The sequence below is a fragment of the Nymphaea colorata genome, chromosome 7 (assembly GCF_008831285.2).
Source record: "Nymphaea colorata isolate Beijing-Zhang1983 chromosome 7, ASM883128v2, whole genome shotgun sequence".
NCBI lineage: Eukaryota > Viridiplantae > Streptophyta > Magnoliopsida > Nymphaeales > Nymphaeaceae > Nymphaea > Nymphaea colorata.
Window position 1 is genome coordinate 2,971,080 of NC_045144.1, and position 25,659 is coordinate 2,996,738.

Sequence of the window (25,659 nt, forward strand, 5' to 3'; positions counted from 1 at the left end):
GGAGGTTCCCTTTAGCCAGGGGCAGATTCACTATGAGCGGAAAAATTCTTTTATTTTTATATTGGCATTCATAAGTAACTTTTCTTATTTACACATTAATACCCTTTAAAAATTTAAAATCTAATTTAAAATCTTATATATAGTGGATCTAGAGTCACAACTAACTTGTTCATATAGTCACAAATAACGTTTCGAAGTTTTAAACAGTAAGGTTTTTCTTTTACTATTAATACTAATACAGTGAGCTTGAAAAAAAGAGAAAAGTTTGATAAAGTTTTAAAAATTTTAAAAAACAAAAAATGAGAAAAAAACTAAAATAAGTGAGAAACTAATAACACAAACATTAAAAGATAAGTAGATTTGCAACAAATAAAAAAAATAAAAAATGAAAACAAAATGTTTGGCATTAAAATAATTGAAAAAAATGAAAAGGTGAAAAAAAATGTGTTAAAAATGGGTCAAAACGCGTTTTTTTTCGTTTTTTAATGTTTTTTCAAAAAAACTCTTTTTTAAACAGGTTTAAACGACCGTCTAATTTATCGTGTTTTTTTCGATTTTGTTTTAAAAAAACGTGTGTTTTACGTTCTTAACCAACACTTTTTAGTTATACCCCTGTGGTTAGCCAGACGGCCCAGCCCTTCCTTTTTGGTAAACAGTCTTTTACCAAGGTCACCATCACCAGGCGGGAGGAGGTTCCGTCGGGTTGTGTGCTCCACCGTGTTTGCTAAGGCGTCCACTGTACCAACTTCCAAAGGATGGATGCCAAGCAACTTGATTTATAGGTGGGATTGGTGTTTTAAATTTCAGTAAAGTTGGTTATATGCATCATCCCCAATCAGAAAACTTGGTTATATGCAACATCCCCAATCCGAGTTTCCTTGATGTTTAATTTACTTTTTCTGCGTTAATATGATTAATAACTAAAATACCAAGGAAAACTTTTTGTAAGGATAAAATTTAAAAAAAAAAAAGTAAAAAGACTATAAACAATATTTTTTTAATAAATTATCAAATATCTTTCCACCGCCTCCAAGGTGTGCCCGAGGTAACTTTCACTCGTCAAAGGAAGGCAACCCTATGATTACACTAATCAATCTGGGCCACTAGTAGCCACAAGAGACCGGCCACGTGACCCGACCCGCTATTGAATGGATGGACCACTAGTAGCCACAAGAGACCGGCCACGTGACCCGACCCTCTTTTGAATGGATGGTGACAGCCAGCTCTACCGGAATACACCCTATGCATGACCAAGTAGGGTTGGGCTCCGGCAGAGGCCAGTACCGGGCCCGGCCCAATGGGCCCACACGAATCGGCCCCGATTAACTTTTAAATTTATTTATTATTAATAATAATATATATTTTACTATTAAAATATATTTTATATTTAAAAAAAATATTTTTATATTTTTGAAAAATAAATTTTTATTTGAATTGGGTCGGGCCAGGCCAACCCGATGCCCACCCCATCATCAACCAGTGTAGGAGAGGAGTAGGATCCAGCCCCTGTCTGAGATTAATCAATCTTGGCCACGGCCCTCATCCTGGGTCTAGATCCATTTTTGGGACTAAAATCCAATATGGGAACCCAAAAAGGGGCTTATGTCTTGATTTAGGCGATTCCAAACGTAGTTTAGGACCCAAACCTCTTTGAGGCACAAGCCGGGGACCAGAACTAGTGTGCCCGGACTTCAATGCTGAACCATGGCCATACTGAGATCCTGGCCCAATTCAAACCTTTTCTTTTTTGTCCTAACGCAAATCCAAATACCTACGCCTAACTAAATCAAACCCAACGAGAGCCCCAATTTAGACTTGAGTTGGCCAAAAACAAGGTGCACATGTTGGATCTAAAGCAGATCTTGACTAGACCCGTATTTCGCAACACCTAAGTCTTTAGGTCCCACATATTCCGTGCCTCATCCAACGATTCATTAGAGACCAATCTGGTTAAGTTACTACTAAATTAAAACTAGTTGTCTATTATGACTACCTAAGACTAGCATATTCTCCCTAATCCTACGAGACTTTTGTAACAACTAACAACTACATTTTCCTCACATTCCCATTCTAGGCCTACAATAACGTCCTGCAACCCGCAGGTCTTGATCCTCTCACAAATTTTAAAAACTTCAAAAATTTATATGTAAATTTCAAAAATTTAAGTTTAGCATATATTTAAAAAATAAAAATTATTATTTTTGTCCCTATTAAATTTTTGAAACTATAGTTCAGTCCCTAGAACGAAACATTTCTACATTCGCCCTTGCATCGGAGCAACCCTCATGCTCACATCTAAAAAGTTAAGAAAAGATATGGTGGACAAGGATGCAGAAGACTCAAGAGCAATAGGAATAAGGCAAAGTTGAGAACTGAGAGGTGATGAAGAGAGACTGAAGAGTGCCAAATTTCAATTTACTGATCACGCACAACATGCCTTGACCCACTACATGCAATTGCATCAAGGGACACAAACCATGCAGGATTACATACTTTGTCGCCTTTCTTATTTCCAAATGCAAATTAAAAGCAAAACCTCCAACAGGGTGGTTCAAGAATGAAAAAGAGAGACTAATGGTACTTAACCAATAGCAAAGCAAAACAACAAGTAGTATTTGGTAGTAGGAACACCTTTCAATCTAAACCAAAAATTGGAGTATGCTCATAAAACAGTAGTTCTAATATCCCATGAATCTGCGTCAATTCTTTAGACAGATTTATGAGGCACTCACAAGATGTCTTTGTTGCCAAACAACCTCACAGTAGTTCTAATGTCCCATGAATCTGCTTCAATTTTTCATATAGATTCATGAGACACATACAAGATGTCTTTGTTGCCAAACAACCTCTTATTGTACATTAAACTACTGCCAAAATGTTGCAGAAAACCAAAAGAATATAAAGGAATGCAGAACATACTTCTGTTTGGGTTGACACTAATTTAGTCAGGTTTAATTTGACTTTAGCAGCACTGGCACATAGAATTATATAGAGTTCACAGGATCTTTATATAGGTTAATGATGACGCCTAGTGCAGTAGTGCTGTATAAATGCTTTGTTTATGGTGTGGTTGTGGTAATTGGTTAAGATGGTTGGCCTCCTTTTCACAAGATTAATCCAACAACCTTTGGACTCACAGGCGGATGGCTTTCGAACATCTTGACAGGAGAATGTCTCTATCAATAGAATCATCCAATCAACTGGAACTTGATTGTCAAATATCTGAACTCCCAATTGGAAGACAAAGCGGATCAAAGCAACAAACACAAGAAAGCTTGTCCAAAATATTCGTGTTTGCTTTTTATATATCCTAAGTTCAATGAAAAGCAACGTAGCTAAAATGCGCATCACCTAAAGTTTGTTTCCTTTTGCATTTTCTTCCCTTGCCAATTGCTTTTAAAGTATTTTCCCGACCACCAAAACTCCAGAATTCGATAAATTTCAAAGAAAGGAGGGAAAAGAAATTTAGAAAGAAAAGGAATGAGAACATAAGATAATTACGTGATTTCCTTTACTGTTCTCATCTCTGATTTGGCAAATCAGAGGATACTCATTATGCATAATTTCCTTGTATGTCGCCGTGCATAAAGAAATAAAATCGGCAGAAATTTCCATATTATAGGAAACCACTACTATGGACTGTTTTGTTTCCATGCATAGAAAAACCATGTCAATTTTTGGAAATGATCTTCAATGCTTCTTCTTTCTTCGCCTCTCTCCCATACATAAAATAAATAACATAAAATCACACACATCTATGTATACGTAATAATGAATTTGTAACATAATTTTTACGTACATAATCAAGAATTATATAAGTATATTGCGTGTATATTTGTGCATTTATATAAATAAATAAATAAAACAAAGTTAAATCAAACAAGGTAGTCAAATGGATTTATGGATTAGTTGGAAATGTTGAATAATATTCATTCTCTCTTCGTCTCTCTCGCATATATAAAATAAAAAAGGAAAAATCTCATATTTATAATTAGATATATTCAAAAACTTGTAACGGAATTGTTAAATATATATATATAATAAGAAATTATATAAGTACGTTGAGTTTACATACGTGTGTGCACTTATGCACATAAAGAAAGCAAAAGTAAATCAAACATGGCAATAAATGCGGGCAACCCCCTCATCCTCTAAATATGTAAACTTGAGAAAACGGGATCTTCCGTTTCTTAACGATTCAAGACAACTAAAAGCCTATATAAATCCCGGCCAGTACCTAAACGGAGTCATAACAATTAAAGTATCAGAATCTCTAGTAATTTCTTCTGCGTCACTTCTCCACTTCCTGCCCACCAACATGAGGCCCTCTGTACTCGCGCTCATGATCTGCTTGGCCATTGGCACCCTGACTGCAGCTCACACCACCAGAGAGCTCAGCACCCATACATTGGATGCTAGACCCAGTGAGTTTCTAGCCAGGTCCGTTGGGGAGGCATGGAGCTGTAATTCCTGGCCGGGCACCTGTCGATTGCTCCGTGGCTCCGCCGGCCCGGACTGCTGCCATGGCGCCTGCGTCAGCATGCAACGCGATGCGCGGCACTGCGGCGTCTGTGGGAAGAAGTGCAGGCACTTGGAGGCGTGTTGCCATGGAAAATGTGTGAACCTGATGTTTGATGCACACCACTGCGGAAGCTGCAACAAGAAGTGCAAGAGTGGTGCTCGCTGTTCGTATGGGATGTGCGATTATGCGTAGGAATTCTCTCGCAGGCGCTTAAATCTCTTAAGCAGTAACTGTTATTCCTGCGTTGATTTTGCTTTGTTCTGAGTCAATTTCTTTTTGGTAGAAGGCTTTCATGGTTCAACGTTCTAATAATAAATCACGCTTGTGAATCCTGTCATCTTCATCCTCCTCCTCTCTGCTGTTGAAGAACTCTTAATTGGTGTCTCGGTTACTGAAAGGATCTGAACTGGCCAAAACAACGAAAATCTCGTTTTGAGAAACTCAGTTTGGACGCGATCCAACTGTGCCGTCGATACTAGTTCATTTTTTTGAATTACCGGTTTCTCTCTCTCTCTCTCTCTCTCTCATATATATATATATATATATGAACCATTGCCAAAAAAGCTAAAACTTTGCCTACATGGCGCAGTGGCATTAGTGACTTGTGACGCTTTTGAGGATGGTTCTGAACATTGTTAAAAGCTTTAGCAACGTCCAGTTTTTTTCATGTGGCTAAAATATGGTTTAGTTCATGAGCATGAGCGGTTGCTGTTTGTTTTTGGCAATCGTAACTACATCGGGACGATTAAAATCTAGAGCGCGGCAGAGAGCTTAGCATTTTGAAACTATTGTGAACACTTTTCATATTGAACACCAGAAAAGTCTAGCGGGTTTCTTAACACATTTTCAGAAATATCAACGTGTATCAAACATGAATTAGCGGCAGGTCAATGCGATGGTAAAACCTTTTTGTACATTTTATAATAGTTTGAAATCTAACTGGTTAACCATTGATTAAAACGGTCAAATAACTGCAGAGTAAGGGAAGAGCGTGGTCTCCATTAGTACTAGCATAGGTCTTGTGGGTGATACAATGATGATGCACAACTCAATTCTTTCCGATCTGGTGGCCCATTCCACATGTCATTTTTCACGATTATTGTTTTTCAAAAATAAACTTGTAGATATGTTCAGCCGATTTACAATCGACTCAAACGACATTTTAAGGTGTCAACACATCCTATTTCGGCCAAGCTTGGTCTCTGCTGTGCATTTCCAATTTCCATGGTTTAAATGCTTATATAAGTCTGTACTTAAAAGGAGAGCGGTTCCGATCCCAGTAAGTTCAGGATCAATAAAATAGCCTCTAAGGAGGAAATGAAAAGTGTACATTACAAGCGCATGCCCTATCCCGTGCTTATAATAATATTTTTATTTAATTTTTAAGATATTATTTTAAAGTATTAGTATTATTAAGTTTTTATTTTGGCTATCCTAAGTTATTATTATCTAAAGTGCTCATCCTTCATATTTACTTTAAATAAAAATACATTTTTTCATTAATGCAGTTCACAAGCAATTCCAATACGGATTCACCCGATTTGGTGGACCATAAGTTACCCCTTTCGATTTAACAATACTTTGATAATGTTGGATGGAGCAGCTAAATAACGCATGGAATATTGGAAAGATATTAAGATCAAAATTAGAAACCTTTCAAACTACATTTTTGGTAAACAAACAGCAATACCTTTAAAAAGAAGAAACACAAGATACATGGTGGTCGTGGTCCTCGTGGAAGCAAATCCACCATTAAAGAGAGTGGTCAGTGCCGAGTATTGACCGCAATCAAGGTGAAGGGTGCGCTGATAAGCAAGCATATGATAAAAGGAATAAAGGAACATTATATATTCTGGAAACTAATGTTCCAAGGTACTTTGCAAATCTCATTTTTTGTCATCCAAACAAAATCATGGTTTCAAAGACTAAAAACCTGGTCTCTGTCATGTCATCGAAACACAAACCAGATTCTCACAACTCATTACAAAGAAGTGGCTTTCACAAAGGTTATTGCAAAAAAACCTTTTTTCAAGGTGTCATCCAAATGCAACCTTAAGTTTGCATTATAAAAATTACATTCAAATTAGTTTCATTCATCAACTGATCTGCTGCGGGTTGCAGCTATCTTCCAGTAGGGCAGACTGTTCCTTGGTCTGTTTCTCAAGAGCAAAGAGCTCAGCGATACCAGTTCCAGCTTGCAAGTGTTTAAAAAAATAAAAAGAAAAAGATGATTTCATAAAATAAAGTACGTGGGAGAAAAATATTCTTCTATTATATTTGGTGGGAGGAATATATCTTGCCCTAAAAAAGCTGCATAGATACATACAATTAGGGGGGAAAACAAAAACAAAAACAAGCTAAACCAAAAGGATAAACACAAAAAAGAATCTATTTTGTAAACAAAAAATCATCGACACCTTCGTATCACCCAGTTGACGTGAACTATATGTTAAAAGAAGTGGCACTGGGTACAAAATGTAATCATTTCTCAACTGAATTCACCAGAACCAAGGAACACCTAACTTCAGGTTGAACAGAAAAACTCAAACTACTTAGCAGAAATGACTAGCATGAGACAATAGAACTTAAATGCAGAGAATATACACTTGAGAAGCAGACGCTAAGATGACCAGAGATCCTTGCACGATTGGGGAATACGTCCATCAGCTTATATTATAAGAAAAGCTCACAGCTAGAAAGGAAAGGTAGTGGCAGTCTAGAATGTAGAAACATTTAAGACAAGACATGAAGTCTGCAAGGAAGCTAGAGATTGCTTAACAAGTGCCTTAAAATATTAGTTAAAATCAGATCATTAGTGGAAATAAATATAGGAGCATAAAAACATTAATTAATATAAGACAATATACATGAAAATAAGCAAGTCCTCTGAATATCTGTGAATCGCTAGCAGATGAGGAAATGAGAACTGTTTATAAACTGATGATCAGGTCGTAATACTACAAGAGTCAGAAGGTCGGCAGACTTCAACACCCTAAATTTCTAATGCCAATACCTAATTCAAAATGAAGAGTCATTTCAGATCAATCAAAACAAACTGCCAGAAACTATAGGGAAAAATGACTACTTCGCAAGAACACAAGAAGGTCCTCCAGTACTCCATCTCTCCTTACACATTATGGCCAAACTATTGACGTCTAACTGGGGTCCAACAGATACATCATCTTTAGTCATGAGTTGCAGAAAGTACTTCAGAAATTCTACTACATTAAGAACTTTCAAAAGAATTTGCTAACCTGGTTTATCACCATTCCAACATCTCTCGCTTCCTCAACAGTGTCATGTCTTAGTCCCCTTGATAGTTGTATATCAGCATCTCCACATAATATTATTCTTAAGTTCCTCTTGTTCCATATCAAAAAGTATGTAAAAGAAGCTGCATTTCGTAGAGTAGCAACTTGTTGAGGCTATGACACAACTCAGAAGAATAAAGTAGAAAAAATACAAATCAATCATGGTAAAAGACAGAACGCAGGAACTTCAATCTACAGCCAGAAGCTGCCATGTTAAAGTTGAAAATATAAGCCATAGGTTGTAGTTTGAGTGACAGCATGTTATTATTTGGTTGAGCTTGGCATAATGGTCTGAATTAATCACTCCTGTTTGTTTGTGGTCAGAGAGAAAAAATAAATCCTCCTCGTAAGCAGTTGACATAGTACCTTGGGAGTTGGACCTGCAGAGTTCTCACGACAACCAGAATTTGGAAAATCAAAAGCAGTCTTTCAGTATCGAAGGCATCTGACTCAAGACAAACAATAATAAGGTCAGATCAAAACAGTGACATAATGAGAGAAGATTTGCATAGTCCTCATTCCTCAAGTCAAAGTCATCACATGATACACATGTCCCTTGTAACTGAATTTACTAACACCCCATAGGACAAAAGCAGCCCCTTCTAACTCACTGTACCCGATGTCCGTGCCGTGTCTTACGTGTGTCCATACCTGTGCCCATGTCCACCCAAGTTGACACCGACATTTCATGTGCACAGCTGCACCCGTGTATCAGAGTAGATAATAGATACACACAATCACACACACACACACACACACACACACACACACATATATATATATATATAAAGTAGCCACAGACACTGTATCTGGTTTCCACTACTGAGGGTTTTCCTTTTTTTGACAAAAGTTGTTTTCTTCTGGGAAAATCTCAGGCAAAATCTCAGAGAATTTTTAAAAAATAAATAATTCACAATATTAGGTAAAATAAATAAATGACAAACTAATAAGAAAACATACCATATATCTAGTTAAAATGATAAAATAATAAGCATCATATTACATCTAAGAGGTCAAGTTAAATACCTAAGGAAAGAGGAAATAAAAACAAAAGTCGAAAAAAATAGAGACAAAATAATGATCGGAATAAAAACGTGATAAATTTATTTTGAATATTTTTTTCAAAATGTCATGTATTATTCCCCTTTGTTTGTTTTTTTTCATTTTTCATTAATATCATGATATTTTCTAAAATATGGTGATATCTATGGATATATGTTAGCCACTGCCAACAAGGACTGCCCCTTTACAAGAGAAACCCAACAATGCATGCACACACACTCAGCCTAATCCCCGATCAGGGTTCTCCCTCACCAGAGGGGTCAAACACTCGATACCTGTAATAATTCTCAACTCAGATCCTTCGACCATATATATAAGCACTACTGGATCAGTCCCGTGGGGATCCAATCCAATCTTATACTTGATGCCTAACGATACTCCCCCCTTGAGAAACACCTTGTCCTCAAGGTGTAAATGAAAATGGTATCGGACTGGGAAGAGCCTTTCCTTGCACCCAGAGATGCATTCCAAGCCTCTGTTTGCAATGACTTCCCAATCACCTAACTTAATGCATTTCTTTATAAGCTCCTGCAGCAACCCCATGGCACCCAACAGAAATAGAAAATCTTTGCTTCCATTAAGTTGATAGCAGGTCCTTCTACCCATCAGAATTCAGGTCCATCGCTGGGGTTTCCTCATGGGCATTTCCAATACATCTACCAAAATATGAACCTTGATCTCCTCGATAATTCTTGTGTCTGAGCTAGTTCCATAAGCATTGATTTAGATCTCTCGATTGCTTCCCTCTCCTCATTTCCAGGTAAGTAACCCCGCCTGCTTCCTTGAATACTTGTTTTTGGTGGGTAAAGGATGATGAGGACCTTGCAAACAATGCATTGACCGCAAATGAAAGATGTGAACCATGACGTACACCTGAGTCAAATTCCATGGTGAGGTCTCTTTGGTCAGTGATTAGAGATTTGAAGCTGTGTTTGTTTTACAGGTCATCTCAAGCATGTGGCCAGGGGTAGTTCTTCATAGAACGGCCCACTGGAATGAATTTGCGCTATGGCAAAATCTTTTCCCTTCTGTACAACTACAACAGCTGCTACCATTCCTTCAATATTAATTGTGTAATTACCCTTTTCGGAAATGAGAAAAACGTCTTTGGTAAAAGGTAGATCCACTGGGGTCCAACTTTTAACATCTACCAGAATACAACACCAATGGTTCTTAAATTTTCTAGCAATTTCACCCAATGTTACTCTATTGTTGAAATTAATCTAAGTGCCTGTTAGACGCGTTTGCTGTGACTGGTAGGAAATGAGTCATCAAGAATGTGTCACTCACGAGATTGAGAAAGGTGTCCATTTCTGAAGGTTGAATCATCTCTTCAATTCTCTAGTTGGGAGACTTCGTGACAATCTGGTCAGCAGATACCTCTTTAATGTTTTGGAAATGCCCCAACTGTGATGTACAAGCCTCTACCTGCTTAGTACTCCTTGGGACCTGTGATCCTATAAAAGCGAATGCACCATTTCTTTTACTACTTCCCATTCTTTTCAGATTTATTAACGCCTTCAGTCTCATTCCCCTCCTGACAGATTCAAGGCTTGTACCCATTTGGTCCCCTAAATGCCCCCAACTCATTTCTGCTTGGATCATTCTTGTAGTTAACACTACCATCACCCTTTCAGTGGTTGCATCGTACGCCTATTACTTCCCCATAAAGCTTCCATGGCAGCTACAAGATCTTTAGGTGCAACCTTTCTTAAAATTGTCGGATTCAAGAGTGTAGACACTCTGAATGGAAAGGCAGTCTCCAATCCTCCTTGTTCACAAAAAAGACTATGCTCATTTCTCATATGTGACTATCCCCATTAAGTTGCCAACATCATTAGAAGATTCCACAAGACTCCCACCCATTAGGCCGCCTGCCACCTAGCGCCTCCTTAACATTTGCACATATATGTCATTTCCATAAACACACTGGTTAATTGGTAGGAGACGACTAAACCCCATAGGTTGAACAGCCTCATTTGGCTTCTCGACAATTAGCAAGGTGTTTATCAAACCGTGCACCCTTTCAAGATCAAACCGACAATTAGGAGCAACAATTCCCCTATAATCCTTCAGCCTGCAGACATAAAGATAAGGTTGTTGTTCTTTTGTAAACGGTTCTGTGTAGACGACCTCCTCCAAGAACACCTGGAAGTTGCTACCTGGAATAGGAAAGGCGACCTCCAATGCATTTAATGGTTCATTTCTACAATTTATGTATAAAAGGCAGATAAGCTAACCACACTTTATGTGCAAAAATTTCCATGCTTCTGTCTTCCATAGTTATGAGAGAACAAAAAAATGTGTGCAAACAGCACTCTGTAACGCAAAAACTCCTCTCGACATCCACACTGAAATAAACATAATGAAATCAGACTTCTGCCCTAATTTTCACAATACTAATTGGTTCTCAACCCCCAGCCCAAACTTTACGCTAACCACAAATCAGGATAAAAAAAAAGTTTAGTATCTTCCCTAGAAATCCTAAAACCATAGCAACAGGAAACCAAAACTTGGTGACAGCACAGGCAAAATAAAAAGCGGAAAAATCTCAACAAAACACCTCATCCAACATATATGTTTGCTATCAATTGAAGAACCCTGCCCAATGCAGATGAATCAAGCAGAATCCACAAACTCTAAAAGAAAAAAAAAATCAAAATTCCTGACCATTCACCTAAAAACACACAACACGATATCCGACTGTGTGTGTGTGTGAGAGAGAGAGAGAGAGCCAACAAAGTACCTGTGTCCGGGACACAGCAGGTCAGACTATCTGCCTTAATCCTCCCACTCCAGCAACTTCCCAGGGACGGTTCTCCCCCAGCACCATAGCATGGTAGAAAACAATCACAGCACTGCAATCATTGCCACCACTATCAAGTATCAACGACTCCTTCAGTATCCATGCATAGAGTCTACATGCTCAGATTCACCTGCAGCCATTGGGACAGGAGGGAAGGGGAACGCAAATTTTTTACTAGCTCAACTATGTTCTTTCTCATCCACTCTCTCTTATCAAGTAGAAATGACCAATCTGTGGCCTCTTTTCTCCTTTATTATTATTACTTGGGAAATGGGTCCACAAATGCAGACCCATCCCCATTAAGGTGTAGGCACGTACTGTTGCTACAAATGATATTTGGCGTAGTGAGCTAAAGCTAACATCTTCTAAATTATTTAAAAAGCAACAAACAGCCAGAGTTACAAACTGAAGCCATACATAAACTCTAATGAACTAGAAGGATAGGAATGCTATTTTATACTGATTATACTCACAGTTCATTAAAGTTTAATTAACTCTGGCAACCTTTTAGCAATCATTGTACTATTAAAGAGATTTACAAATACTTCAGAACTTAAATAAGAATTTATAAGTACTTTGGAGTTAAGGAAACATTTACAACCATTCGAGTTCCCCAAGATTAGTGATACACATGTTATTACTCTGGGCGAAATGTAAAACAATCTTGGAAAGTCATAAAACACATTGACTGCAATGTCAGTAAAGCAGGTTATAAATGAAATAGTTTTCGCTGAATGCTTCTTCTCATCCACCATTAAGGAGTAAGACAGCACACTATGGGTCCCTTAAAATGCTTAATGTATGACCTTCAATTTCTAACCTCAATGCAACTCCATCCAGGAGTTCTTATTAAGCCACCCAGCTCCACAACACATCTAACATCCGCAACATTGTTCCATCTACCTGTAGCAGCATATAAGTTTGACAGTAATACTCGGTAGCCACTGTTTTTTGGTTCCAATCTCATTATCTCATCAGCTGCTACCTCTCCTAACTTTACCTGCCCATGAATCCGGCAGGCACTTAATAAGGCACCCCAAACTGCTGCATCAGGTTTAATAGATGCTGTGGCAGCCATTGACCTTATCAACAAATATGCCTCATACACACAGCCATGTCGACCGAGAAGATCAACAATGCAAGCATAATGTCGACTTGATGGCAAAATCTTGTATATGCTTTTCATAGACTTGAAGTATGAAAGCCCTTCTTTCAACAACCCTGCATGACTGCAAGCAGAGAGTATCTCAAGGAAGGTGATATCACTTGGGGTGATGTCACTTTCTTGTTTCATCCTATCAAAGAGAAATACTGCATCTCGACCTAAACCATTGATGCCATAGCCTGCAATCATGGCAGTCCAAGATGTACAGTCCTTATGAAGCATCCTCTCAAAGATAGACCATGCATCTTCCACAATACCACACTTGGAATACATTGTAATGGTAGCATTTGCTACAGTGGTATTTCTCAAGAATTCCCTCTTCACTACATAAGCATGCAACTGTCTACCATGTTCCAAAGATCCTGAATGTGCAACAGCAGAAACAACAGATGCCAACGTGATAAAATCTGGAAGAAGTGTATAACTTTCATCTGCATTCATGCTATTGAAAAGTGCCAACGCTTCATCCATAAGACCATGCTGACTGTATCCTGCAACCATGGCATTCCATGTCACCACATCTCTGTCGGGCATCTCTTCGAACATCTGATACGCAGAGCCAATTTCACCACATTTTGTGTACATGTCGACTAAAGCAGTTCCAACAAAATTATCACATGTTAATGCTAATTTGGTGGCAAAAGCATGAACACAGAGCCCACTCATCATAGCTCCATTGCATGCAAATACTTTCAAAACACTAGAAAGAGTGACTGAATCAGGAGCAATAGATGCAGACAACATATTGCTGAATATCCTGAGAACGTGATTGGGATATCCATTGTCCAAGTAGCCACGTATCATGCAATTCCAGGAAACTGAATCTCCTTCATCTTTCACAGTACAAAACAAGGATTCCATGTCCTGGAGTTCTCCTACCGTAGCATAAAAATCCAGAAAAGAATTTATAGTGTCAACTTCCAAGTCTAAACCAACCTTGACAGCATAACCATGGATGCATTTACCAAAAAAGTTAGCTGCTACCAGAGAAGCTGACGACAATAAACTCCTTATTGAAATAAAATCAGGAGTTAAACCACTATATTTTAACTCATGAAAGAGCATAACTGCAACCTGGAGATTCCCTTCTTGAGCATACCAGTGCATGATTGAATTCCAGACTACCAAATTTCTTGTGGTCATATGATCAAAGATGGTATGTGCAACACTCAACAATCCACAACTGGAATACATATTGATCAACCCTGAGCCGACATACTCATCACACTCTAAGCCAGTTTTTACAGTAAAGCAATGGACCAACATTCCCAGTTCCATGTGACCACTATGAGCACATGCAGATAACATATCAACCAGTGTAAATGAATCCGGCTTCACATCGAATTCTCGCATCCTACTCATTATCAAAACCGCGTCAGCCAGATGGCCGCTCTTAGCTAATCCAGAAACCATCACCAACCAGGAAACTGTGTTCTTATCTTCCAACCTGTTGAAGAAGTAGATCGCTCCCTCAACATCCCTGCACTTAAGATACATGTCAACAAGTGAAGTGCCCACCAGAGAATGGGATTCCAATCCCAATTTAACAACAAAGGCATGAACACACTCACCATCTCCAAGATGCCGACATGCTGGGACCAAGCTAATCATGGTCACAGCGTTAGGGATCACCCCACCTTCCCGTAGCATGAGCCTAAACAAAGCAAATGCATCCTCAAGCTGCCCAATCTGTGCATATCCCTGAATAATTATCGACCAGGAGATGACATTTCTTCGAGGCATTTCAACAAACACTTGGTGAGCTTCATCCATGCGGCCACAGACAGCATACATGTGCAGGGTTGTGGAGGCTACAAATGGATCAAACCCGCAGCCCAATTTGCAGGCGAAGGCATGGATGGTTTGGCCAAGTCGAGCAGTTAAGAGACGTGCACAGGAGCAAAGTGCAGAAGGGAAGGTGGAGGCATTTGGGTGTACACCGGCAGAAAGCATGTCCCGGAAGAGGGAAAGCACGACTTCTTGCTGGCCAGTGGATGAAATGTCCTGCAAAAGAAAGTTCCATCGCACCACACTCTGTTGAGGGTCGGGAATGGTGGCTCGCTTGCTGCCATTTACAAATAAGTGGCGAAGCATCCTTGAGCGTCTGTTTGATGACCAAAAATAAAACTTCCAAGGTGTTTTCTTCGAGAAATAAGAACATGGAGAAAAGGGAATAGACAAAAGTCTCTACCCTGTACTTTTAACCTGCGTGTGATGGTAAGAAATTAATTCCTAGAAAAAGCTAACCACTGTATGATGAGAAGAAAAAGGATTCTGGAATGAAACCACTTACTGATGTTTAACTGATTTGTAAATATGACCATTGTCAACTCAATAAACTGTGCATCCCAGTTTTTCCAAAGCACTATATCATCCTCTGCATTGAATATGTTTCTTCCACTTTTTCGGCTCTCCATCAAGGTACATTGGGCTCAAAGGGATATGGTATCCAAACTAATGCCAGTTTCTAGTGGTTTATCCATAGCAGCCACAAGCTGCTATGCAATTCTTTTCTAACCAAAAAGTAACAACACATTGACATCAAAAGGTTGTATATCAACAAAAAGGATCACAAAACAGTAAAGGGAATTGGTGCATATACTTCTTTAAATCATCTCATTAAACATGCAGACAAGTTCAACAAACAATGTACAAAAGTGGGGTAAAGCAGCTAGAATGAATGTGTTGCAATTACCACTTTCTATGTCCTAGCACTCCATAAACCTGCAAAAGCAAGTCGACAGCATTAGCATAGCATAAAAGCTCAAATAGTTATCGCTCTTTGGCTAAGCAACAATACCAGCAAGAACCTTTTATTGAAACCTACAAGAAAAGTTCAACAAAAGAAACCCCTTGACCAGACTATGCAGATGAAATAATATGACAAACTCTCCATCCTTGTCTATGTTAAATTAGAAGACTTTAAGTTTTTAGGTGGTCCTTTGCAATATTTGTTAGTTAGGAGTTCTCTTTAAATGTTTCTCTACTTTCGGTTGATGTTATTTATAAGTCTCTACCGCTGCCCTAATCTCTTTATTAGTGAGATTAGGGTTAGTTAATAAGATGATTTTCTCTCTCTAGGACTGCTGGCTGTAACATGGTATCAGACCCGGCGAAATCCACCCTTCTCCGCCGGCGACTGACATGACTTTCCGGTGACCTCTTCTCCTTCTCTTCTCTCTTCCATCTCTTCTTACCGTTGTTCTTCCTCTACCTTTCCTTTCTCCTTTTTCTTTGCTGATCAGGAGATAGTGGAGCAGCGTGGAAGGAGAACCTAATCACACGTGAGAGGTATGTGTGATTAGGTTCCCAACGTGGATGTAGTGGAGCGTGAGCAACCGCGTGGGAGTTGCGTTAGCAAGTTCTACGTCAGATCTGGGCTCGTGGAAGGGTGGTTGTACGTGGACCATATTCTTATTAGATTTTTTCTTTGACTGATTGTGGAAAAGTGGTCACAAGTTCGGTATACTCTTATCAGATTGATTGTCTTTCTTACCTGTATATGTGGATTCTAGTAAGCAACGTATGAAGCCTACTACGTGGGAGTTTGGTAGACTGATTTACTGAACAGCAAGTTGATAAACTTTTTTAAGTACTTTTATTAATGTTGAGAAATTCTGCGGCCCAGATCCTTTCAAGTTGATTGTTGTGATTGGTGGACTGATTTACTCAACAGCAAGTTGATAGATATATATTTTTTATGTACTTTTATAGATGCTGAAAAATTCTGCTGCCTAAATCCTCTCAAGTTGATTGATGTATGTTATACTCTTGATTTTATCAACGTGCAACTAGATCAAGGTCATATTGTCTAGTCTCGCATTATGGCTGATGAAAGCATGACAGAGATGCAGTATGAGGCTATAAGCATAAGAACACAAGAAATCCCTTTTCTTATAGCTCTATTGTAAAGTTAGATGGATGTAATTATAAGATTTGGTTCTGTGTGTTTATGATGTCTATGATGGGACATCAGAAGGAACATGTTATAAAAAAAAATAAGTCTATGGTGAAGATTGAAAAATATAATACATGAAAGGAAGATAATAATATTGTCATGTCATAGATTATGAATAGTGTACAACCACATATTACATCCTACTATTGCATACTACACCTTTGCCAAACGGATGTGAGATTTTTTGAAACAAACGTACTCTGAGTCTAATGACAAGAATGTTAGCAAGATCTTGCAAGTGGAGGAGGAATTACTTAATTTGCGACAAGGGTGATCAATGTTTTGCTCAATACTTCACTTCCATCAAGTCAATCTATGAAAGACTAAAAGTTCTACATCCTCCATGTCCCACATGCCACAAGACTCATGGTGAACATTGTATGGTGGCAAAGTTTCTAGAGGGGCTCTCTCTCAAATATGCAATAGCAAAGGCACAGATGTTGACTAGAGTAGAAATCCCTGACCTAGTTGAGGTTTACAACAGTCTCAACAGTCTTGCTGTGACCCTTTCTCAACCTTCCATGGATGCTCGTCCATCTGCTTGGTGGCTTCAAGAGGCCGTGGGGTAGTTTCTCCAAGTGGAGGGGCACAAGCCGAGGGTCAGGAGGAGGTCGTGAGAGATTCCAGTGCGAGAAAATAGGGCATTTTCAACTGCATCCCTAGGCAGAGGTGTTGCATCTAAGCATAGCAAGAATTCATCACAGTCTCCTATTAGATCTGTCCAAGCAGCTTCATCAGTAGTAAATGGGTCTTCGTCTTCTTCCTATCCTGAGACTATGACACTGAATATCAGCAAGTCAAAGTAATGAGCAGTTCTTAACACACAGATCTATTTAGCCATCAGCCTCCACAATTATGATAGACAATGCTATGTTTGCCAATACTACTCACATGATACAGGTGCTACTTGGATTATTGATTCAGGGGAATCGAGGCACTTTCGTAGTAGACCTTCATTGTTTACCTTGCTCCACACATTTTCTCATACTCGTCATGTGAAACTTGCAAATAGAAAATGCCTCCTATTATGGGTTATGGAGATGTTAAGATTTTCCAGTCTGACAATTAACCAATGACTTACATTGTCGTCTTACATTTGACTCTGGTTTATGTTCATTTCAGGACTTGCAAACTGGGAAGACGATTGGTGGAGGTTATAAGCAAGGAAGCATCTACATCCTATTTGATTCTGTGGGTTTTGTAGCCTCCTCGACTTTTTCATTGTCCTCCTCCTTCCAGTGGCATCTCTGACTAGATCATCCATCTATCTTCAAGCTTCTCACATACTGCCTCATCTATCAGTACCCGAGTCATTTCATGTGAAGCTTGTCAACTTGCTAAGCACACCCGTAGCAGTTATTCATCAAGTCTTAGTCCATCTAGTTGTGGACTATTTGATGTTTTTCATGTTAATGTGTAGAGTCTTAGCAGAGTTGTTAGTAGGTCTAGATTGCGTTATTTTCTTGTCACTGGTGATAATTATTCTCAAGTCACTTGGGTTTTCCTTTTAAAAGAAAGGTCTGAAATCATATGTACTCTCAAGAACCTTATTATTGAAATGAAGACCCAATTTGGTATTCTTGTAAAAAACATTCACATAAATCCTCCTCATGATTGTGACATTGTTGCCTTCAAGCTGGTATTCACCGTGAAATATCATTCTGATGGTTATGTAGAAAGATATAAAGCTAGGTTGGTTGCTAAGGGCTTCACACAAACCTACGGTGTTGATTTCTTTGAGACTTTTTCTCCAGTTGCCCTGGTGGGAATCATCTCTGTGGTCGTACACCATGAATCAAAAATGTCTTTTTGTATAGTGATCTTGATGAGACTGCGTATATGCAATAGCCACTAGGGTTTGAATGACAAGGGGAGTGTGGAAATTTGTGCAAACTGAAGAAGGCTATATATGGACTCAAGCTAAGTTCTCGTGTGTGGTTCCACAAGTTCTCTGAGGTGGTATCAACATGTGGATTTGTGAGATCCTCCCTTGATCATTTTCTTTTTATCAAGAAGAATTCTAGGGGTATGACCATTTTAGTAGTTTATGTTGATGATATTATCCCGACAAGTGACTTTGATCAAGAAATTTTTGATACAAAGTTGTTCCTCCAAAAACAATTGGTGACAAAAGATTTTGGTTAACTATGGCATTCCTAAGAATAGAAGTTGCTCGCAATAGGAAAGGTGTACTTCTATCCCAACTGAAGTATGTTCTTTATTTATTGCAAGACACTAGGATGATAGGAGCTAAATCGACCACTCTACCTATGAATCCATGCACATCTTCATAAAGACCAATCAGAATTACTGGTACAAATCCCTTATTAAGAAGCACCTCTATGTTATTGTGACCAAACCAGACATTAGCTTTGCAGGGGGGAAGTTAAGTTAATTCATAAAAAGACCAAGGAAAGTTTATTGGGATGCAACATTAATGGTGATCAAATGTTTGAAATCATCTCCAGGTAAAGGGCTTTTGTTCACAAAAGGCAAGTCCTTGGAAGTGGAAGTCTATAGTGATGTTAACTATGTTGGCTCAGTCTAAGATAGGAAGTCTACCATAGGATTTTATGTTCTGTGGGAGGCAACCTTACATCCTAGAGAAGCAAAAAGCAAGGTGTGGTGTAAGATATAGTACAAAATCTGAGTACAGTGCTATGGTTCAAATTCCTGTTGAAATTACTTGGGTTAAATTCATGCTATCTAGCCTAAGTGTGTCAATTCTTCTTCATGTGAGGATGCATTGTGACAATAGGGCAGCCACATACATTGCAAAACAATCCAGTTTTCCATGAGAGGTGGACTGTCATTACATTCGAGACCTTATTCAAGGAGAAACCAGAGCCACCATTCATGTATCATCTGAAGATCAACAGATGTCTTCACCAAAGCTCTTCTTATTGGTAATTCCTCTAGATGTTGTGACAAGATGAGCATGATTAATATGTATGCTCCAGCTTCAGGGGAAGTGTTTAGTTATAAGACTTTAAGTTTCTACGTGGTCCTTTGCACTATATAATAGTTGAGAACTTTGTCGCATGGGTACTGCTTTAAAGGTTGTACCCGTATCGGTTGGGTACGACACCACTACTGGTACTGTCCAAGATACTTCTTGGCTATCGGTCAAACAATACCAGATATGGTCAATGTACTTAGGACCATTGTCACATTAAACGGGTACGGGTATTATACGGCGAAGAAAAAAACGGGTATAATACGGCAAAGTTATATATCTCGGAAATAAAACGGGAAAAAGACGGCAAATTTTTAAAAAATAAATAAAAAATCCTGATAATTATATAAAAAGAAAGTAAATGAAAAATAAAAAAAAAAACAGAGAAATTGACTAGATAAGCAACAAATTAAAATTAGATAATGAAAACTAACACTCTAACAAATGCATAAGCATAACTAACAAATGCATAACTAACAAAATGACTAGATAAGCAACATGCATTGATGCATACGGCAACAAGAAAAATGCAGGGGAAATAACTTAAAGTCTTAAAAAGAAAAAAAAACAAACCAAAATAGCTAAATCAAACATGGAAAGAGAACCTGCCTCCGTTCGAATGAAAAAGAGACTTCAACCGAATGAAAACGACATGGAGACAAAGGAAGTCGAATCTCGAATGCCCTCCTCTTCAGCCGGATGAAAACGAGAAGAAGACGATCAGACCAGACGAAACCAGCCGAATGTCGAATGCCCTGCTCTTTAGAGTTCAGATTCTTCAGAATAATCTCGAACGCCTCTCTGTCTCGAACGGTCGAAGAGAAGACTCACGAACGAAAGAAGCACTCAGAACGTCGAAGACTCACGAAGAAAACTCGTTGATTTCACGTTTTTAACCCTAAGCCCTCTTTTGCTATGTGAAAATACTCTTTTGCCACTAAAAGGTCGAACAAGTTTGAAAAAAAACAAATGTTTTAAACAATATTACAACTGTGCCATTTTCATTCTTGGACCATTAAAGGAAAACGCGAGATGCGTTTTATACGCGTTTTTTAAAATTTGCCGTTTTTTTTAAAAAGACGCGTTTTATTCCCGTTTTTTTCGGCTGAAGCGTTTTTAGCATATAATACGCGTTTTTTTCAATATAACGCCGTTTTTTGTGACAATGCTTAGGACCGTATCTGTCTGATTTAGGATTTGGTCAAAGTTGACTGAGTCCTTTCCTAACCAAAATTTAGGATTTCTGTGTTTTTTCTGTACACCATTTACACTCAGGAAATGCATACATAGCTGCATTTTCATATTTTGTTCAAATATCTTTTTAGAATCTACAAATTTTGAATCATGTCATGAATATGTTATTTTGTTTGTTTGAATTCTTATTTCATGTTATATATACACACACAACACACACAGCCATACCCCGTTACCCAAGTTTTTTTAAAATAGTCCGAACCTGTACCTGTACCAGCATCTATACTGGTACCCGTACCTGTACCTATGTGACAGACTTCTCTTTAAACATTTCTCTACTTTTGGATGATGTTATTTGTAAGTCACTACTGCTGCCCTAATCTCTTTATTAATTAGATTAGGGTTAGTTAATAAGCTGATTTTCTCTCTCTAAGACTGTCAGCTGTAATAGTCTACAAGTGTAAGTTGGAAAACCTTTTGCCAAAAATGAAAGAATTGTGACAAACAACAACAAAGAGATTCATAAAAAAGCAAAAGAAAAAAAGGTACATTGAATCGCTATCACCAATTCCTTTCACTAGTTTATGAGGAACGGTTTCCTAAGAAATTTTATCTCATGTACCTAAGGAAGGATACATAGACTATTACACTTGTGTCCATTTTGAGGGGTATTTGAGAAAGCTACAAAAAATGAAATGAATTGTTCAAAAAATATTGTAAAAGAATGGGTCGATTTTCAAAAACTTTCTTTTTAGAAGTTGAGGATTTTGATAGCAGATCTTGTATGATTAAAATATTTATTATATCTATATTCTCTTGTGAATAATTAGCAAGTTCTTATGTAAGAGGAATTTATTTTGGGTTAATGGAACATCTTTACTATTTGAGTTATAATTGACTACTGAAGAAGAGCAGTTAAAATTGCAACAGGTTCTCTGAGTTTAGTTGAATATCTAAGTGAGCAGATTTAGTATAACTAAACCTATTGCTCATTGTGAAATTGTTAAATTGTATGATTGACTTTCCATGATTATCAATTATTTAGAGTCACCCTTACTTGGTGGGGTCACCACGTTATACATAATACGTTATATCAGAAAGATGATTATGAGTCTATTCAAAAGAAGCTATCCTAATTAGTTTTCCACATTTATGGTTGATCTTCGCTTAGAAAGTAGATTATTGTGTACTATCTTATAGTTTCATCCATATATTCCAAATTCCTGCTAGAGAAGACATATAATGATAGAAACGAGAATATATACTATATAGTTGGAAGTTGATTAAACCTCCTAACACTCCTCTGAGTCTAGAAATTGGAGGTGAATGATTGATAAATTTCTTAACAGTCCTTGAAAGCCTAGAAACTAGAAGTATGTAAATGCTATGCCTCTTAATACTTTCCTAGAGTCTAGAAATTAGAGGTGTATGAATGTCAAGACCTCCTAACACTCCTTAGAGTCCAAAAACTAGAGATGATTAAACATGAGTCCTCTTAACATTCCTTGGAGTCTACAAGTTAGAGATGAACGGATCCTATCTACAGTTCAACACAAAGGCACACAACTTTAAAAAATGACTACTACATATGGAAAGTGAATTGCTGTTAAGCTGATATGATAATCTAAATGAAGTAATAATCTAAGGTAACAAGGTTTCTATCAAAGAGAGATTATAAAAATCAAGAGCAAAATACAAGTTTATTCATATTGTGCTTACCTTTTTTTTTTGCATAGTGTGATGCTTCCTTGTTTAGATTATGCTGTAATTGCATTTGAGTCTACGTTCTTTTGTGAACTGTTCATTGAGTCACTAGGAATTATAGTTTATGTGTTCCTTTCCCCCTTTTTAGTAGAAGGTGATAAGGCCTGGGTGTCAGCACAGATTCAAGATAGAGCAGTCACCTGAGTTTCACTGTCAGATCATCGATTTTGTAGTTCTTTTTATATTTTGTTTTGCATGGCATATAGAAGAATGTTTGCGTTCTCTCTGTAATAAAAAAGGAGTGCTTGTAAATGACAATTTTTTTGGGTAGATGAATGCAGAATGACCGTTACATTTTGAGTTTTTTATTATTGTTACGTTAGAGTTTGAATTTTCGTTACAAATTCACCTTTAGATTTTGAAATCTACATTGTAAGTTACAGGTTTCTCTTCACTCCATACTCCATGGCATTGGGAGTGACATAAAACTCTTACCTAAGGCTAAAGAAAAAGACTGTTGACTCCCCAGACGAACGTAACGCATGGAGAAAAGGGCAAATTAACCGAAGGAGAATATAGGCAGGGCAATCAAACTCCACAAAGAAAAAAAAAAAGAAATAACAAAAATGAGGATAACTATTGAAAGGAGAAGAAGAGAAAGGTGCATACCTAATGTGGATGAATCTGGAAAGCCGAAGGAAACAATCATTCACAAAAGCGATCCTTCTGGGCAGAGAGGATCGCCTAGAAGCAGAGGAAAAAGAAACGTGGTGGCAGTAGGAACTGTCGTCGCTGCTGTCGCGTGTACGTTGCAGCTGCAAGAGAAGGCAGACATGGAGATTATTGGAACATCCAAACCCAAACCCAATGAGACAAGCAGAAAACCTCGATGAAAAGACGCTTACGAAATCCTCGCCTGGACGAAGGGGAAGGCGCTGCGCCCTGTTGCAGAGAGAGACGCCGCTGATTCCTGGTGCAAGGGGAACGTCTGCTCGCTGCTGCGGCGGGGGAGGTCCCTCTCTCACTGCTGCTGCAAGGACCGACTGCTCGATGCTGCTCGCAATGAACGATGCTGGGGAGCGCTGCAAGGAGCGTCTTGCTGCCGCTGGTAACGAAGCACGATGCCCGGACGGAAGAACGGAGCGGGACCATTTAGATGAATCAAAAGCGCAGAGCCCGGCGCAGTTTCCCCTGTGACAATGCCGCCAACCTTCTTCAGTCAGGTTGGGTGGGACGTAAACCCGCAGCCTGTGCGTTCGATGATGTCCCGAGGGACGTGGATTATAATCATCAGATTGATTCATTCGACTGTTCGGTTCGGATCTGTAAAATATTATTAATAAGCGCCCTTGTTGGGACTTTTAATTTTGGATTTTTAAAATCTTATAGACATTGCCCAATTGGAGTCGGCATATAAGAGGAATGATCAAAGAGTTATATGTCAAAACCCAAGGGGGAAAGCAAAAATGATAGAACGTAAACAAGGCGATGGTCCTGATAGATGGAGAGGTTGCCAGGATGGGGGTAGCAGATTGGGAAGGCTGGATGGGAGAGAGCCAATGGAGGCAAAAAAGAAAAAGAAATAATCAGCGTGATCATGCCTCAGACATCATATGATTGCATGTGTGCTTTGAAGGCTATAGCCCGACCGTCCTCCAACCACTATGCGTTGAGGGACAGGAGGATAGAAAGTAAGAGGTTAAGATTATTGAAGTCGTGTGGACTGTCTTTGAAGCTAGGGAAATCATTGGTTAGGAATGGAGGAGACACTAGGAGGGTTGCCCTAGCATTAAAATCCAGTGTAGATTGAAGAAGATTAACAAAAGACTTAGGTTATGGAACAAGGAATCATTTGGGAAGATAGGTGAAAGAGCTCAGAGATTATAGGTGAAGAGCTCAGAGGTTAATGAGGGAGCTAGACTAAATTTGGCAAGGAGTTGAAAGAGGTAATATGTAATGTATAAACCGGGAGATGGAAGTGACACATGAGTTTAAACATATTCACCACCTAGAAGAATTTATTGGAGGAATAAAGCGAATGTGAATTGGATATCCGATGGTAATGAAGTACAAAATACTTCCAAATGATTGCTAAGAGAATTGACACCAGGAATAGGCTAGAGAAGTTGATTGTAGGAGGTATTTGTTATGAAAGGAAAGAGGATTTCAAATTGATGCTTTATATAGTATTTTCAAGCATTCATGAATAAGGAAGAGGCGAGTGGGCAATCTTTTGTAGCTGCAAATATGCGAATAAGGAAGAGAATGAGAACCATAGTCTTATGAAAGAAATCTCCATAGAGGAGGTCTGACAGGCTATCTTTGGCCTTGACAAGGATAGTGCTGCAGGACTTGATGGATTTCCCCATTATTTTTTCTAGGTGATGTGGAAAAGGTGGGTGATGATGTGCATAAGGCAGTGGTCTCGTTTTTCAAGTTAGAGAGAATAGCGAGGAGTGTAAAACTATACCAATTCAATGTTGCTTACAAAGCACATGGATGATGTCAAGATTGAAGAGTATAGGCCTATCTCTATGCAATAGCTTATACAAGATTATTATAAAGATAATGGTGTTGAGAGTGAGCATGTGATTGAGAAGATAATTGAATCAGGGAGCATTCCTAAAAGGTGAAACATTCATGATCAGTATCTGTTGGCACATGAATTGATTTATTGGTTCAGTAGTCATGAGCAAGAAGTTGTTTGTTTCAAAATGGACAGCTCTAATGCATAAGATCGGGTGTCCTGCAATTTTCGAGAAAATAGCATACTTTGCCTTGGTTTTGATGTAGTGTGGGTGGAGAGAGTGATGGCTTGCATGAACGTAGTATCTTATTCTGCTTTGGGTAAATGGTTTTAAAGAGAAATGGTTAGTAGTGAGAGAATAAGTCAAGGAGATCATATGCCCCCTTATTTGTTTATATTAGTCATGGAAGTGGTAATGAGGGGCTATGGAGCACATTGTAGATTGTAAGATTAT

The 25,659-nt window shown here is 38.5% G+C and overlaps 2 protein-coding genes across 4 annotated transcripts; one reads left to right on the plus strand and one right to left on the minus strand.

The window, feature by feature from the left end:
* The first annotated feature begins 4,318 nt into the window (after positions 1-4,318).
* Positions 4,319-4,714, plus strand: LOC116257654 (stigma-specific STIG1-like protein 1). Its single transcript, XM_031634602.1, has one exon. It carries the CDS (start codon positions 4,319-4,321, stop codon positions 4,712-4,714), a length of 396 nt encoding a protein of 131 aa, XP_031490462.1.
* Positions 4,715-12,235: 7,521 nt separating this feature from the next.
* Positions 12,236-23,951, minus strand: LOC116257733 (pentatricopeptide repeat-containing protein At1g11290, chloroplastic-like). 3 transcript variants are annotated; one of them, XM_031634700.2, is made up of 5 exons: positions 23,584-23,951; positions 23,348-23,493; positions 15,562-15,590; positions 15,160-15,374; positions 12,236-15,071 (listed from the first exon to the last, which is right to left on the minus strand). In XM_031634700.2, the coding sequence occupies exon 5, from the start codon at positions 14,958-14,960 to the stop codon at positions 12,510-12,512; it is 2,451 nt and encodes an 816-aa protein (XP_031490560.1). In that variant the 5' UTR covers positions 14,961-15,071; positions 15,160-15,374; positions 15,562-15,590; positions 23,348-23,493; positions 23,584-23,951; the 3' UTR covers positions 12,236-12,509. The 3 variants fall into 3 exon arrangements, with proteins under 3 accessions (XP_031490560.1, XP_031490559.1, XP_031490561.1); XM_031634699.2 differs by having other exon boundaries at positions 15,160-15,379; XM_031634701.2 differs by lacking the exons at positions 15,160-15,374; positions 15,562-15,590; positions 23,348-23,493; positions 23,584-23,951 and having other exon boundaries at positions 12,236-14,346; positions 14,438-14,590.
* Positions 23,952-25,659: the final 1,708 nt, after the last annotated feature.

Coding starts and splice junctions, on each gene's coding strand:
- LOC116257654 (XM_031634602.1), top strand. CDS start 4,319: ATGAGGCCCTCTGTACTCGCGCTCATGATCTGCTTGGCCATTGGCACC.
- LOC116257733 (XM_031634700.2), bottom strand. CDS start 14,960: ATGCTTCGCCACTTATTTGTAAATGGCAGCAAGCGAGCCACCATTCCC.